General features: G+C 47.4%; 1 protein-coding gene across 18 annotated transcripts in view; it reads left to right on the top strand.

The window, feature by feature from the left end:
- The window catches only part of Cacna1c (calcium voltage-gated channel subunit alpha1 C), a 568,982-nt gene that overhangs the window by 483,280 nt on the left and 73,489 nt on the right, over positions 1-12,213 (top strand). For 10 of the 18 annotated variants that reach the window (XM_029535125.1, XM_029535124.1, XM_029535115.1 and 7 more), the window contains 6 exons: positions 1,801-1,933; positions 2,279-2,408; positions 3,603-3,662; positions 3,810-3,869; positions 7,565-7,671; positions 10,177-10,264. In XM_029535125.1, the coding sequence (XP_029390985.1) occupies positions 1,801-1,933; positions 2,279-2,408; positions 3,603-3,662; positions 3,810-3,869; positions 7,565-7,671; positions 10,177-10,264 (578 nt within the window). The remainder of the gene's footprint in view (positions 1-1,800; positions 1,934-2,278; positions 2,409-3,602; positions 3,663-3,809; positions 3,870-7,564; positions 7,672-10,176; positions 10,265-12,213) is intronic. The other 8 variants (XM_021191463.2, XM_029535128.1, XM_029535127.1 and 5 more) reach the window with 2 other exon arrangements.

Here is a 12,213-nt window from a genome sequence, read left to right as displayed (position 1 = left end):
TGAGGAAGATGAGCGCTGACTTCATACACACAGCATCTGTCCTGTGGGTAGAGATGCTAGTGTGAGAGATGACGCTTCCACAGCCTCCGCTGCATGCCAGACAGTGCTCTGAAATATCCATACACAATCCCTCTTATTCCATCCTAGGCGAGGCTGAGCAGAGGGGGGACCAAATACAAGAGCCATATTCAGGAAGAAACGGGGCCATGATTTAGACCAGGGCATTTCTGGAGCAGCCACGTAACTGCTGCCTTTCCCAGGCTGTGCGTTTCCAAGAATGCTTGACCAGAAGCACACATAGTGCCTTCTCCTGTAGATGCTGTGAGGCAAGCTAAATAGGAACTGTTGGACTTCAGTTTCCCAAAGCTACATCACTGGCCAGAAGAGCAAAAGAACCCATTCACTTGATGTCAGAGCGCAGCATCAGGATGAAAGGCCTCTTGTCGTTGCCTGAGCTCTACTCTCTCTCTGCCTTGTTTTCTAAGCAATCCTGGGGAAATACCGGGGATGTTGAAGTTTAATTTGTTAAGTTTTTAAAAGTGAGTTTTAATTAAATTTGTTGCGTGACAATCTTATGCATAAATATAGAGTGTAGTGCATTCTGGTTACTCTTACCCCACCCCCACCTCTTCCACCTTCCTCCCACCCCCACCATACACGCCCCCTTCCCTACATTCATGTCTTTTTGTTTGGTTCTGTGACTCACTTGAGTTTAGTCAGAGCTGCCTATGTAGAGTTTAATCAGAGCTGCCTGTATGATTGTGGGATTAAGAGTGTCCATTGCAGCCTGGTGGGCTCTTCCATGGGTATACAGCTAAAGATAATAACCGCCCCTACCCAGGAGTCAATGAAGCCGGTAGTTCAGCAGGGAAAGGTAGGGCCCCATGAGTCCACCCCATCCATGACTGATAATGATAGGCCCAGTCTTATACAGACCATGTAAAGGCAGCCTCAGCTGCTGTGGGATCCTGCTTGCAGTGGTTGTCATACCCAGAAGATAACACTCAGCAGTTCCTATTCCTAACTTGAGGATCACGGATCCCTTCCATCCCTTCTTTTGTCCTGTTCCCTGAGTCTTAAATATAAATGTCATATTTAGGGCCGAGCACATACAGCGACCACAAGCCTCTGCATGTACTACCATCCATTGCAATTAAGAAATTCTCTGATCATGGTTGAAAGTAACATTTGTTTATAGGCATAAAAATAAATATTTAGAAGGCAGTGTGTGGCCATGTCAATTTGGCTGCAAGGCAATAGTTAAGTTCCCTCATTTGATCAATGAGTGTCTCAAAAAATAGAGTTGTCCATAAGGTATGCCACAAGTAAACTAAACCATCCTTACCCACCTACAGCTGAGATGAATGGATACCACAGGCAATGCCTGGGCTTACCCGGTCTGTTCTCTAGCACCTTCCAAACAGGGTAACCAGTCATCTATTTTTTGATTTGTTTTGTTTTGTTTTCCCTCAATACTAGGGAATTGCCAAGCATATAAAACCATTTTAAAACTGTTCCGGATTTTAAAAGCCAGAACAGTTTGAACAACCACGAACACATTGCTCATCCTACATACAGCCCTACTACTATATACTTTCAGCAATGTCTGTCTCTAACAGAGGTGGCCTTGAATAGCCCCAGGAGGCGAGGCGGAACATCTGCCTGGATTAGCATCCTATAGTTAGTTCAGAGGTGCCAGAGATGATGTCTTGATCCTCAGTAAGATGTGTCTGGAAGAGGGCGCAGAGGTGGGAGTGAGCGGTAGAGTTGCTGAGAATGGAACTTTTCTCTTCCTTCTAGGGGAAGAGGATGAAGAGGAGCCGGAGATGCCTGTGGGGCCACGCCCCCGGCCCCTGTCTGAGCTGCACCTTAAGGAAAAGGCAGTCCCCATGCCGGAAGCCAGTGCATTTTTCATCTTCAGCCCAAACAACAGGTGTGTAAGGGTGGCGGGAGAAAAAGGAACCCCGTCTCTTCCTGGTCCCAAACCTAGTGCATGCCTGCATCCCTGCATCTCACCTACAGAAGCCTGAGTGCTCCCAGCTCCCCACAACTCTCATGGAGACAGAGTGCTGGATTGTAAATCAGTTGGTCTACAGTTACTCCCCTCACCAGGTTTGAGTGTATAAAGTGTTCCTACTTGGCCAGTGGTTGCCTTTCATTCATCAGTTTACACAGAGCGCCATAGGCTGAGCGGTACCGAAATCGTCTTGCTTGTGTTTTAGGCCCGAGTGGTACCCTTCTTTTCTGACCTGCCTCTCTCTCCCTCCTTCCCACGTAGGTTCCGCCTGCAGTGCCACCGCATTGTCAATGACACGATCTTCACCAACCTCATCCTCTTCTTCATTCTGCTCAGCAGCATCTCTCTGGCTGCTGAGGACCCCGTCCAGCACACCTCCTTCAGGAACCATGTATGCACTCCGTTTTGTTCTGTGCACCCTGTCCCTCTGAGAGTGGAGCAGGCCCACGGCTTCTGCTGCTGCCTTCCTTGCTCAGTTAGGAGGCCTGTTGTGAACTTCATGATCCGTATACAGTGACGATTCCCTTAAGCGATTAGGACTTTGGTAGAAAGCCCAGCCTGGGATTTTTCACTAAGCAAGTGAGCATGTACCTAAATGCATCTGATACGCTAGTTGATAATGGACAGTGGTCAGGCATCTTGTTGCCTGTGGATGTTCCCCAGGAAGCTCGAGTTGCCTGTAAGTCAGCAATGAGGCCACTGGTTTCATGCCCTGCTCCCATTTCCTCAGACCAAGAAGGAGTGTTGGCAATTAGGTGCCAGTTGGTACAGCTGACATTCGAAGAAAACTGTGATCATCTTTGATAGTGGAAATCTGATTGGAGCTACCTACCCAAGGTTCCAGTGATCAATATTAAATACTAAAATAAGAACTACTATGCCTCAAAAGCCCAAAGCTTTATTAAATCTCAGCCACATAGTCATGAGGAAAAGAGCCACTGCTCCAAAGACATGCTCATAAACAAAGCTCTCAGCTCTGAGGTCCTGCCTGTTCCAGGCTCTCTTGCTGAGGTCAACAGGAGTGGCCTCAGCCCTGGTCCATCTCCCAAGATGAAATCAAGTATCAGTCAGCTTGTCCTCAACCTGGGCTGACATGGAGGACTGTCTTCCTAGGGCCCAAGGCCATGACAGCAATCTAAATGTCCTCCTCTGGCACAGAATGCCACACCATGTGGGCATTTGGGTGGCCCTGCAAAAACAAACCCATTCTCTGGTCTTTTGGCCAGCATCCCATGGTCCGCTCTGGGTTTGTAAGTAAGTGGGGTTGACGAAAGCAGCATCCCAGTAGATGCTGCTTACATTACACCCACGTCCTGCTGAGGCCTGACCTGGAAGCTCCCCACACCTGCCTGCAGACACCACACGGAGCCAGAGCCGGAGCTAGCCCCGAGTGGGAGCTAATGTGGAGAAGTCTTTCCTACCTGTCTCCCTATGCAAAGGCTCTGGCGGTGTGGTGGGGCGGGGATGCACCTTGTTTTGAAGTGCTTTTCCTTTTCTGGTGAACATCCACTGACCTCTCCCCTGCCCTGCTTGTGCCCCGCCCCCCCCCTTTGCCCTCCCCATCCTGTTTGTTTCTGTTTTGCAGATTCTGTTTTATTTTGACATTGTTTTTACCACCATTTTCACCATTGAAATTGCTCTAAAGGTAAAGCCCCACCCCCTCTCTCTTCCTGCCTCTCTCTGCCAGTCCCAGCTCTCAGCCGGGCCGCTGTCTGTCTTGTCGCTAACACATGCTCCTGTTGGTGTTGGGTGCACTCCCAGAGCCACTAATCCAATTCTGCTTATTTTTCAGATCCTAGGCAATGCAGACTATGTCTTCACTAGTATCTTTACATTAGAAATTATCCTTAAGGTAATGCTCCCCTGAGCCATGTGTCTCTGTCTCTCTGTGTCTCTGCTCTGTCTGGCTGACTCTTCTGTCCCCTTCACTCTGATTCTTGTGCTTCCCTTCCTGCTATAACACTTCGTCCCAGCTCCGATGCCAGGAAAATCCTACCCTGCCACAGTGCTCCCTTCTGTTCACTTAAGCAGCAGTTTAAGGCCTAGGAAAGTCACATGCTGGCTGTGTCACCATCACTGGCTGAGCATGGTGGCTGTCAGCGGTGCTCAGTTCGCATGTACCACCTACAACCAGTCGCTGGCCGAGCCCTACTTGAAATTCTCTCTCCCTCCTCCTGTAAAGAGGAAATGCCACACAAGCTCTAGAAAGGCAAAACCTCTGGAGCATGAAGGAGTCACTTTGGCCCCTCTCTTCCGAGCCTTATCATCAATACCTTCATCTCAACCAAGGCAATCACAAGAGCTAAGCAGAAATTGGGGCTGTGTAACAGTAATGGTTGACCTGAAGCAGGAATGGGAGCCAGTGTCCCAGCTGGATCATATAGCTGACAACTAGAAATTGTCTTTAACCCTTTGGTAACCTGCAGCTCTAATCCCCTGGTGACCTGCAGTTCTGATGAGAGGCCCTGTAAATCAATGCATCACTTTGGTGGTGTACCTGGGCTGTAGGACCTTGGGTAATGTTGGCTTATCTCTGGGCAAGGTGGAGATTCTTCACCTTTGTACAGACCAGAAGGGTCATAGTCTGCGAGCACAGGCTTAAGCATCTTCCCGGGACACTTACCTGGGATGGCCTCTCCCCAGAAGCTCAGGCCTCTCTTTAGCTCATCCTTGGTGTAGACACAAGCTGATGTCCGCTCTGTGCACCAGTGCCAGCGCCAGACCTTTCTTTCCCGGATGAAGCCCTCACACCATGCCCAGCCTTCTAGTGAGCTTGACATTTCTGCCTCATCCAGATACAACTTGAGTTGGGAGCTTCTGTATGCCTCCCAGGATGTCCTTAGACCTCAGAGGCTCCGTTTTGCTGACCCTTAGCTTCCCTTGCTCGCCAACTGCATGGCTCAGATTTGTCTTTCCTGATCAGAGAGTGTAGGTGGGGGACTGTGTCCCCTTCTGTGATGAGCTGCCTGCCGTTGTACCCTAGACTCAAGGTCGCATGCAGGTACTGAGAGCTCTTTCCCAGGATACGGAAATCTCTGAGGCCCAGTTCTCAGGAGCCCAAGCCGAGCTTCGCTTGAGGATTTCAATGGTGCTTTCTCCTTAGGATTGCCATGCAAGCAGAAATTCTTCTCAAGCGTTGCCATGGCAAGCCCTTCCCCCCACTTCTTCCTTCTTCTGCTTCCGGTCTCTTTTATGCTCACTGTGCTTCTGAACACCCCTCCCTGCATCCCCTCTGCTTCCCTCGCCTCCCACACTTGGGTTTGTCTGCCCGGCACAGGGGTGCCCTGTATCATGCCAAGGCATGACTGTGATGGTGCCCAGAGCTTCATTTGGGTCTGGGGTCATTTGTCTTTAAAAGGACAGGATGGGTAGGAGCACACTAGCTAGTCTGAATAATGGAAAGGATTGCTCCATAGAAGGAAAGCAGACTCAGGACCAGCTATGGAAATGACCTAAGTGAGGAGAGGATTTCTCCCTAGAGGTATGCCTTGGGAAGTGTGGCTGCCTCGGATTGGATGGTGGGAGACAGCTTCCCCTCTAGCTTGGAACTTGGCAACTTGTATCTCCTTTCTCCATATATGGATGTTTAGTCTCAGGCCTTTCCTGAGAAAAGCCTTAAAGCTTTCAGGAAGCAGGGACCAGGTGGGTGACTATCAGTAGCACAAGGTAGAAGGGCCACTTGTCCAGGTATCTGGACCTGGCGTTTTCTGGCACCACGAATCCATATAGACTTGGAAAAAAAAATAGATATTCTCTCTTCCAAGTATCTCCTTGCCCTTCCTTAGAACCATTCTTACCCTGTTCTTGCCTGGGCACAAGTCCATTGCTTTCAGCCATCATTCTCACGCATTCTGAAGGGCTGGTCTACTCCTAGAGCCTTGGACAAAACAAACCCAAAGTCAGGAGACAGAAACTGTGCTATGAGCCACATTATCCCCCTGTCCAAAACTTTCTGGTGAATATGAACTGGGGTCCGGGACTTTACAGAGGCATAGGACAGTGAGCCCTCTAGATTGTAGCCTTTGGGAGAGATCTATAGCCATATCACCCTAGAACCTTTTATGTAATCTCCCCACTTCTAAAAACTGCTGCAGAACACAGCTTCTTGGTCCCCTGTGATCTCCTGCTGCAGGAGATAAATGGAAGAATTAGGTCGCGAGAGCTATTTTTGCCGATTTCCCCATGTTGGTTTTTGTATTAGTCTTTGGGTGTCCCACCCTGGACACACTCTGATTCCCAAGAAAAAAAATCTGGACTCCAGATGACCAAGAAACTTCTCTTGGTCTCTCAACCATCAATTCCAAATTTTATTCTTATGCAGATGCTTCATGACCTGTAGCTTTACACAGGCTCCTCCTGGGTATCGTGAACCTTTACATCAGTCAGCAAAGTGCAAATATACAGAATGCACAGTTTCTTACATGCAGTGTTAGCACAGGAGGTGATGTTAGCCAGCTCCTGTAACAATAACCTTACACGGTCTTGTTTTGAACATTTTCAGAAAATGTTCCCTTTGCTTTGCTGTCTGATTCTCATAAGAACAAGAAATAACACTCATACTTTACAGATAAGGACACAACTCCCTTTGTACAGGAGGAATATAGATTTCAAACCCGAGTTATAGCAAGGAGAACGCATCTGTTGAGCATGCCATGTATGGAAACATGTCCTAAGTATTTTATATATAATTACTCCATTGATGCTCAGAACCCATGGGACAAGTGACACCATTATCTCAATGTACAGATGAGGAAAAAGAGCCACAGAGAAGTTCTTTTTTTTTTCACGTAAAGTGCTTGAAATATAGTAGAATTGGGATTTGAGTCCAGGTCATGTGACTTCAGAGCTCGTACTTTACACTGCTGTGCCTTGCCCCTCTGAACATAGCTCCTAGCCTTTAAAAGACCCCAGATACAGTCTGGAAACCAGACTGCACAACTAAAGTTATGCGGGTGTCAGAGATCCTGAGCACTGCCGAGACCAGGGTGGCGAGAGAGGCTAATCACAGTAGATTATTAGGAGAGCTCACTAGACTCGAAGGAGAGACGACCAGTGTGCAGGAGACAGAGACTTTTCTAGAGTGGAGAAGCCAAGTAAGTCCCGGATCAACCAGGACGTCTGGGTGTGTCTCATCCTTCCCTCGGTACCTGCTGCCTGCACTGGCCCTAAGGGTAAAATGTGGAAAAGAAGTTAGGAGGTGTGCACATAGTGGAAGCATAACCTATGAAGAGGCAGCAAAGGGCTGGAGCGTGTTGGCCTGGGTGTGAAGTACAGTGCAGCGTTACAGAAGCATGGCGGTGCCAATCCGAAAGGGCTTTAGGTTGAAAGACCTGACCCTTGTCCGGAGCTGGGGAAGTTCTTTGGTGGTTGAATGAGTGGCTATAGGGTTTCTTGGCAGTGTGTCTCCTTCAGTCCGTCCTGCTGTCCCTGTGCAGTGCTTGGGCTCTTCCTGGGGGATGCTGATGCTGTAGGCAGGAAGCATGGTGTCTGAATGTTGTCTTTGAAGCCAGGGCAGGTCACTCATTCATGTTCTCTGCCTCTCTGCAGATGACTGCTTATGGGGCTTTCCTGCACAAGGGCTCTTTCTGCCGAAATTACTTCAATATCCTGGACCTGCTGGTGGTTAGCGTGTCCCTCATCTCCTTTGGCATCCAGTGAGTCCCTCTATCCAAGCTGGGCCAAGCAGCTGGGAATGGGAGTCAATGAAGTCAGCAAGGTCGGGAGGCGGGCTTCTTTCTGTGACTATGATTGGAATGGGCGGGGCCTAAAATAGCCCATGATGTTTGTTTGATTCTCCCTTCTCCTCCCTCTTCTCCCTCTCCTCCTCTTCCTCTCCTTCCTCTTCTCATTTCTCCTCCTCTCCTTCCTCCTCCTCCTTTCCTTGTAGTACTTGGTATTGAACACAGGGTCTGACTTGCTAGGCAAGTGCTCTGCTATAAAACAACGGCCACAGCTCATTTTACTTTTATTTAGCATAGGTCATACTAAGTTGCCAGAGCTGGCCTTGAACTTTTCTTTCATCTGTCTCTTCCACGATCTGACACTTAGGGTATATTGATCCACAAGAACTTGTTTAAATGTCTAAATATTTGTCACAGCAGGTACAGGCCCCATTATAAAGAGACAGATATCTGGATTTCCTGTCTCTGCCTGGGTCTCTCTCACTATGCTTAATCCTTGAGGTTGCCCTACAGCTGCCCAAACCTGTATGCTATGACTACCCTGGCCTAGCTCAGCCTCTTTCCATGATTCCCCCTTCCTCTGCCCTCAATCAAAGCACACACACACAGGCACGCACGTACGTATGCATGCACATGTGTGCACACACACACACACACACACACACGCATACACAGAACTGGGGATTGTACACACTTGTGTTATAGAAAGAAAAGGGAGAAGAGGAGTTGGGGATGACTGATTCATAATCTTAGCTGCACAGAGGAGCCTGCTGGGCGAGTTAGAAAAGAATCTACCCCTGGAGATTTTGATGGACTGGTACAAGCCATGAGCTCTACAACTCTCTAGCCTGACTCCCTCTAAGGCCAAATGTCAAACCTTGCTCAGGCTTGAAAGAAATTTGACTCTGAGTTTCTGTCTATTCTAACAGCTGTGCTTATTAATTATATGTATCATACATATGTATTCTTCCATGGTGTACACACGCACATGTGCGCACACACACATATACACACAAACCTATAAGGTAGTCAAGGAAAATGCTATTATAAAATGCTATTATAAAATTTGGTGTTCAGGAAATTGGAAGATTTGTCCAAGGTTATGTATACCAAACAGAGAAAGGCCGTATCCCTAGCCCCTTGGGCCTTCCTTCCCAGGGCTGGTTCACGTTTGACATCCATGGTAATATGGGGGACGGTGAAATCGAGGGCCTAGTCTTTGATAATCAGCTGTATTACCCAGAATTTCTCTGGGAGCCTAGACATCTAGATTCCCATCCCAGTGCCACCACAAGTCACCGAGTCACTTTGAACCAAAACTTCCTCTTGGTTGTTTGATTTTTGTCGTTTCTCCATCTCTTAAGTCCCTTCCATTGTGATTCAGTACACACTGCCTGCCTCCTGGCGATGCTCTGGGAGCAGTGATAGATAAGAATGCCCTTTGTGTCTTTGGAAATAAAGATCCATGAACCAGAGAAATCGGACTTTTGTACTAGCTCCCTCTTAACCCAGAAAGAATAAAATCAGCACGTGCTTACCCATCAGACTCTTTTTTTTGGTCCCAGGCAAGTTTGAGTCCTCTTGTCGAGTGCTTAGAGAAGATGCTTTAATTAGCACCTCAGGTCAGAGAACACTGCAGAGGCCTGTCAACCACTGAGTGTGGTTAGTGAGTTCTGCTTCGATGGGACCCACAGAAACCATCTAGCTGCCTTCCTGAAGGGCTTATAGAAGTGCTGGTCACCACTCCCTGCCAGAAAGAAACCACAGACTAAGGCTCCCAGATGTTCTGCTCTGACCTTGGCATTCCATGTTTCTTGGGATACCACTGGTTCTTGGAAGCCTGAGTGTGCCCAACCACCAGGCCTGGACTTTCACCGTTGTACATTTGGTATGTAGTGCAGTGATGTTGGGGCAGGATAGCAGATACACCATTTTACTTAGCACTCTCACAGTATGTGGCCAGACCCTCCTCTCCAATCTCCATAAACTCTCCTTTACCCAAGAAACGATCCTAATTACTGCCCCATTTTCCAGATGAAAAACAAGGGCACAAAACATTCAGAACTGTGTCCTGAGTGGTCCGGCTGGTAGGTGAGAGCAATGGGGACTGAATTCAGGTCTGACTTGTTTTCCTTGTCCTTTTCTGACACTGTAGATACCTGTTTATATTATATTGCTAGTGACTTGGGTTTGGGGCCTCATCCCTATCTACCCTGTTGCTGGGGATCAAAAGAAGCCTTCAAGCATGCAGGCTGCCTGAGCTATATCCCCACCTCCCCTTTTGTGTCTTTACTGTCAGGACTGCCCCAAGGTCACAAAGAGGCCCCTGATTCTTAGCAGTGAGGGATAGAAGTTCTTATCCCAGAGACAGATTCTGCCCTTTTTTTAAGTCTAAGATATCTGGATAACATCCCCACATGTCATTCTCTACTCTAACCCAGGTATGGGAACTTACCACCTGCCCTGTTTCTCTCCCAGGTCCAGTGCAATCAATGTTGTGAAGATTTTACGAGTGCTTCGAGTCCTCAGGCCGCTGAGGGCCATCAACAGGGCCAAGGGGCTAAAGGTGAACAAAGAGGGCCTGGGTGGGCAGCCATCAATGCAGGAAACCGTTAGCTTTCCCTCTGCTTGGTGGCAGCTGAGGTGAAGGATGTGCTATAGGATGGAGAGATAAGTGTCTAAATAGTTCAATGGGTAACGCCCCACAAATGCATAATACCTCAGGTGGCAAGTCAGTCTTTGTGTGCCTGACTCTTGGCAAGATGAACACTGAGGCTGATGTCCCAGAAGCACTAATTTGCATCAAGGTGGCATAAGCAAAGAATTTTACTGACTTGATATACACAGAAAGGGGCCCAGACACTAGGGAGTTGTTGGCCCTATCTTGCCAGGGTCTAGAGTTTATATAGCATCCAGTGGTTCTCCCAGATGGTTCCTAGACAGTTTCTACAGTGTGGTTAAGGGGCTGACTCCAAGGAGTAGCCTTCTGGGCATTTGAATTTCCTTCATTTGTTCCTTAACCTGGGTGAGCAGTTAGATGCCACGGAGTATACACAGTACTCTTCCACTTAGGTAACATTCACATAGGTAGAACTAAGGCAAAGAGGAGCTATTTTTTGAGTTAACCAATACATTATTTGGTCTTCTAATCCTTTGTCAAAGAAAGAAAGAAAGAAAGAAAGAGAGAGAGAGAGAGAGAGAGAGAGAGAGAGAGAGAGAGACCAACCAACCCACAAATTTTCCCTGAAGGAGACTAAGAGGTAGTTTATTTTGGAGCCAAATATGAGTGATCACAACTTAGGTATTCCAAATACCATGTTTTTGTTGTTATTTAATTACTTATTCATTTATTATTCTAGTTGCTCACAGCACAGCAGGTTTTCTCCTTGAGGAATTTGCATACTTCCTTCTGATTGATTATCTCCTGTCTCCTCACTTCTCCCATCACACCCGCCCCTCCATGTTGTGTCTTTTTGCCCCGCCCCCTGTATTCCTTCTTCCATTTTCCTATCTCATGTGCTCTGCTGTCCTCCCCAGCTTCTCCCTTCTTCCCGTCTTGTTCTCTCCTCTCCTGCTTCCTGGAGATTAGCCACATTTGCTCCCGCCTAAATACACACACTTAATTAAAAGCCAGGGTGCAAATGAGAGAACTTGCAATTATTGTCCTTGTGTGCCTGGGTCACCTTGCATAATAGAGTGTTCTTCAGTTCCATTCATTTTCCTATAAAGTTCATTAACATCTCTTTATGACTGGAAAAAAAGAACTCCACTGTGTGTATGTACACTTTTATTATCCACTCATCTGCAAAGTCCATGTCTTCATGTGTTACCAATTGTTTTATTTTGAAAATTTTATACATTTCTACAATGTATCTCAGCCCTGCCTATCCCCACTCCTTTATTTTGTGTCTTCCTACTTGCTACCCACCACCTTCATCAGCATCTCCCATCTTCCTCCCAACTTCTTGCCTTCTTAATTTACTCCCAAAATAAGTCCCATTACTCTTACTCATGTGTATATGGGGGAAGGATATCTACCGGGGCATTGGCACTCTACTAATGTCCAGCCCCTACCCTTCAATGAAAAGTGACTCTCTCTCTCAGAAGCCATCAGTTGCTATTAGCTCCTCGACAAGAGTCAGGTATCAGGAGCTCCTCCCCCTCCATGATAGAATTCTTAACTCTTTTGATAGAACTAATGGGATTCATAAGACCTCTTCATATATCCTTAATTTTGGTTAAACCACTCACTGTGTCAGATTTTCGCAACCCCTGTGCCCCATTTCTTTGTAAACCTTTAGCTCTCAGTATCCTCCATGGCCCCATTCCTTCATATGTGCTCTTCTCTCCCATTTTATTATAATGTTTGCTTTGGTTTCGAGGTCAGAGTTCCCATGTGACTTCTCCATGCACACTTCATTTTGCTTAACCCTTTCTCCTCCCCTTGTTTCCTCAGCCCCATCACTTTGATACCTGCTTAACCATTTCTGTCCCCAGGATCTCAATCCTCTACTT

The sequence above is a fragment of the Mus pahari genome, chromosome 2 (assembly GCF_900095145.1).
Source record: "Mus pahari chromosome 2, PAHARI_EIJ_v1.1, whole genome shotgun sequence".
Lineage (NCBI taxonomy): Eukaryota > Metazoa > Chordata > Mammalia > Rodentia > Muridae > Mus > Mus pahari.
The sequence above is the reverse complement of the archived record's forward strand: the minus strand, read 5'-3'. Positions and strand labels throughout refer to the sequence as shown.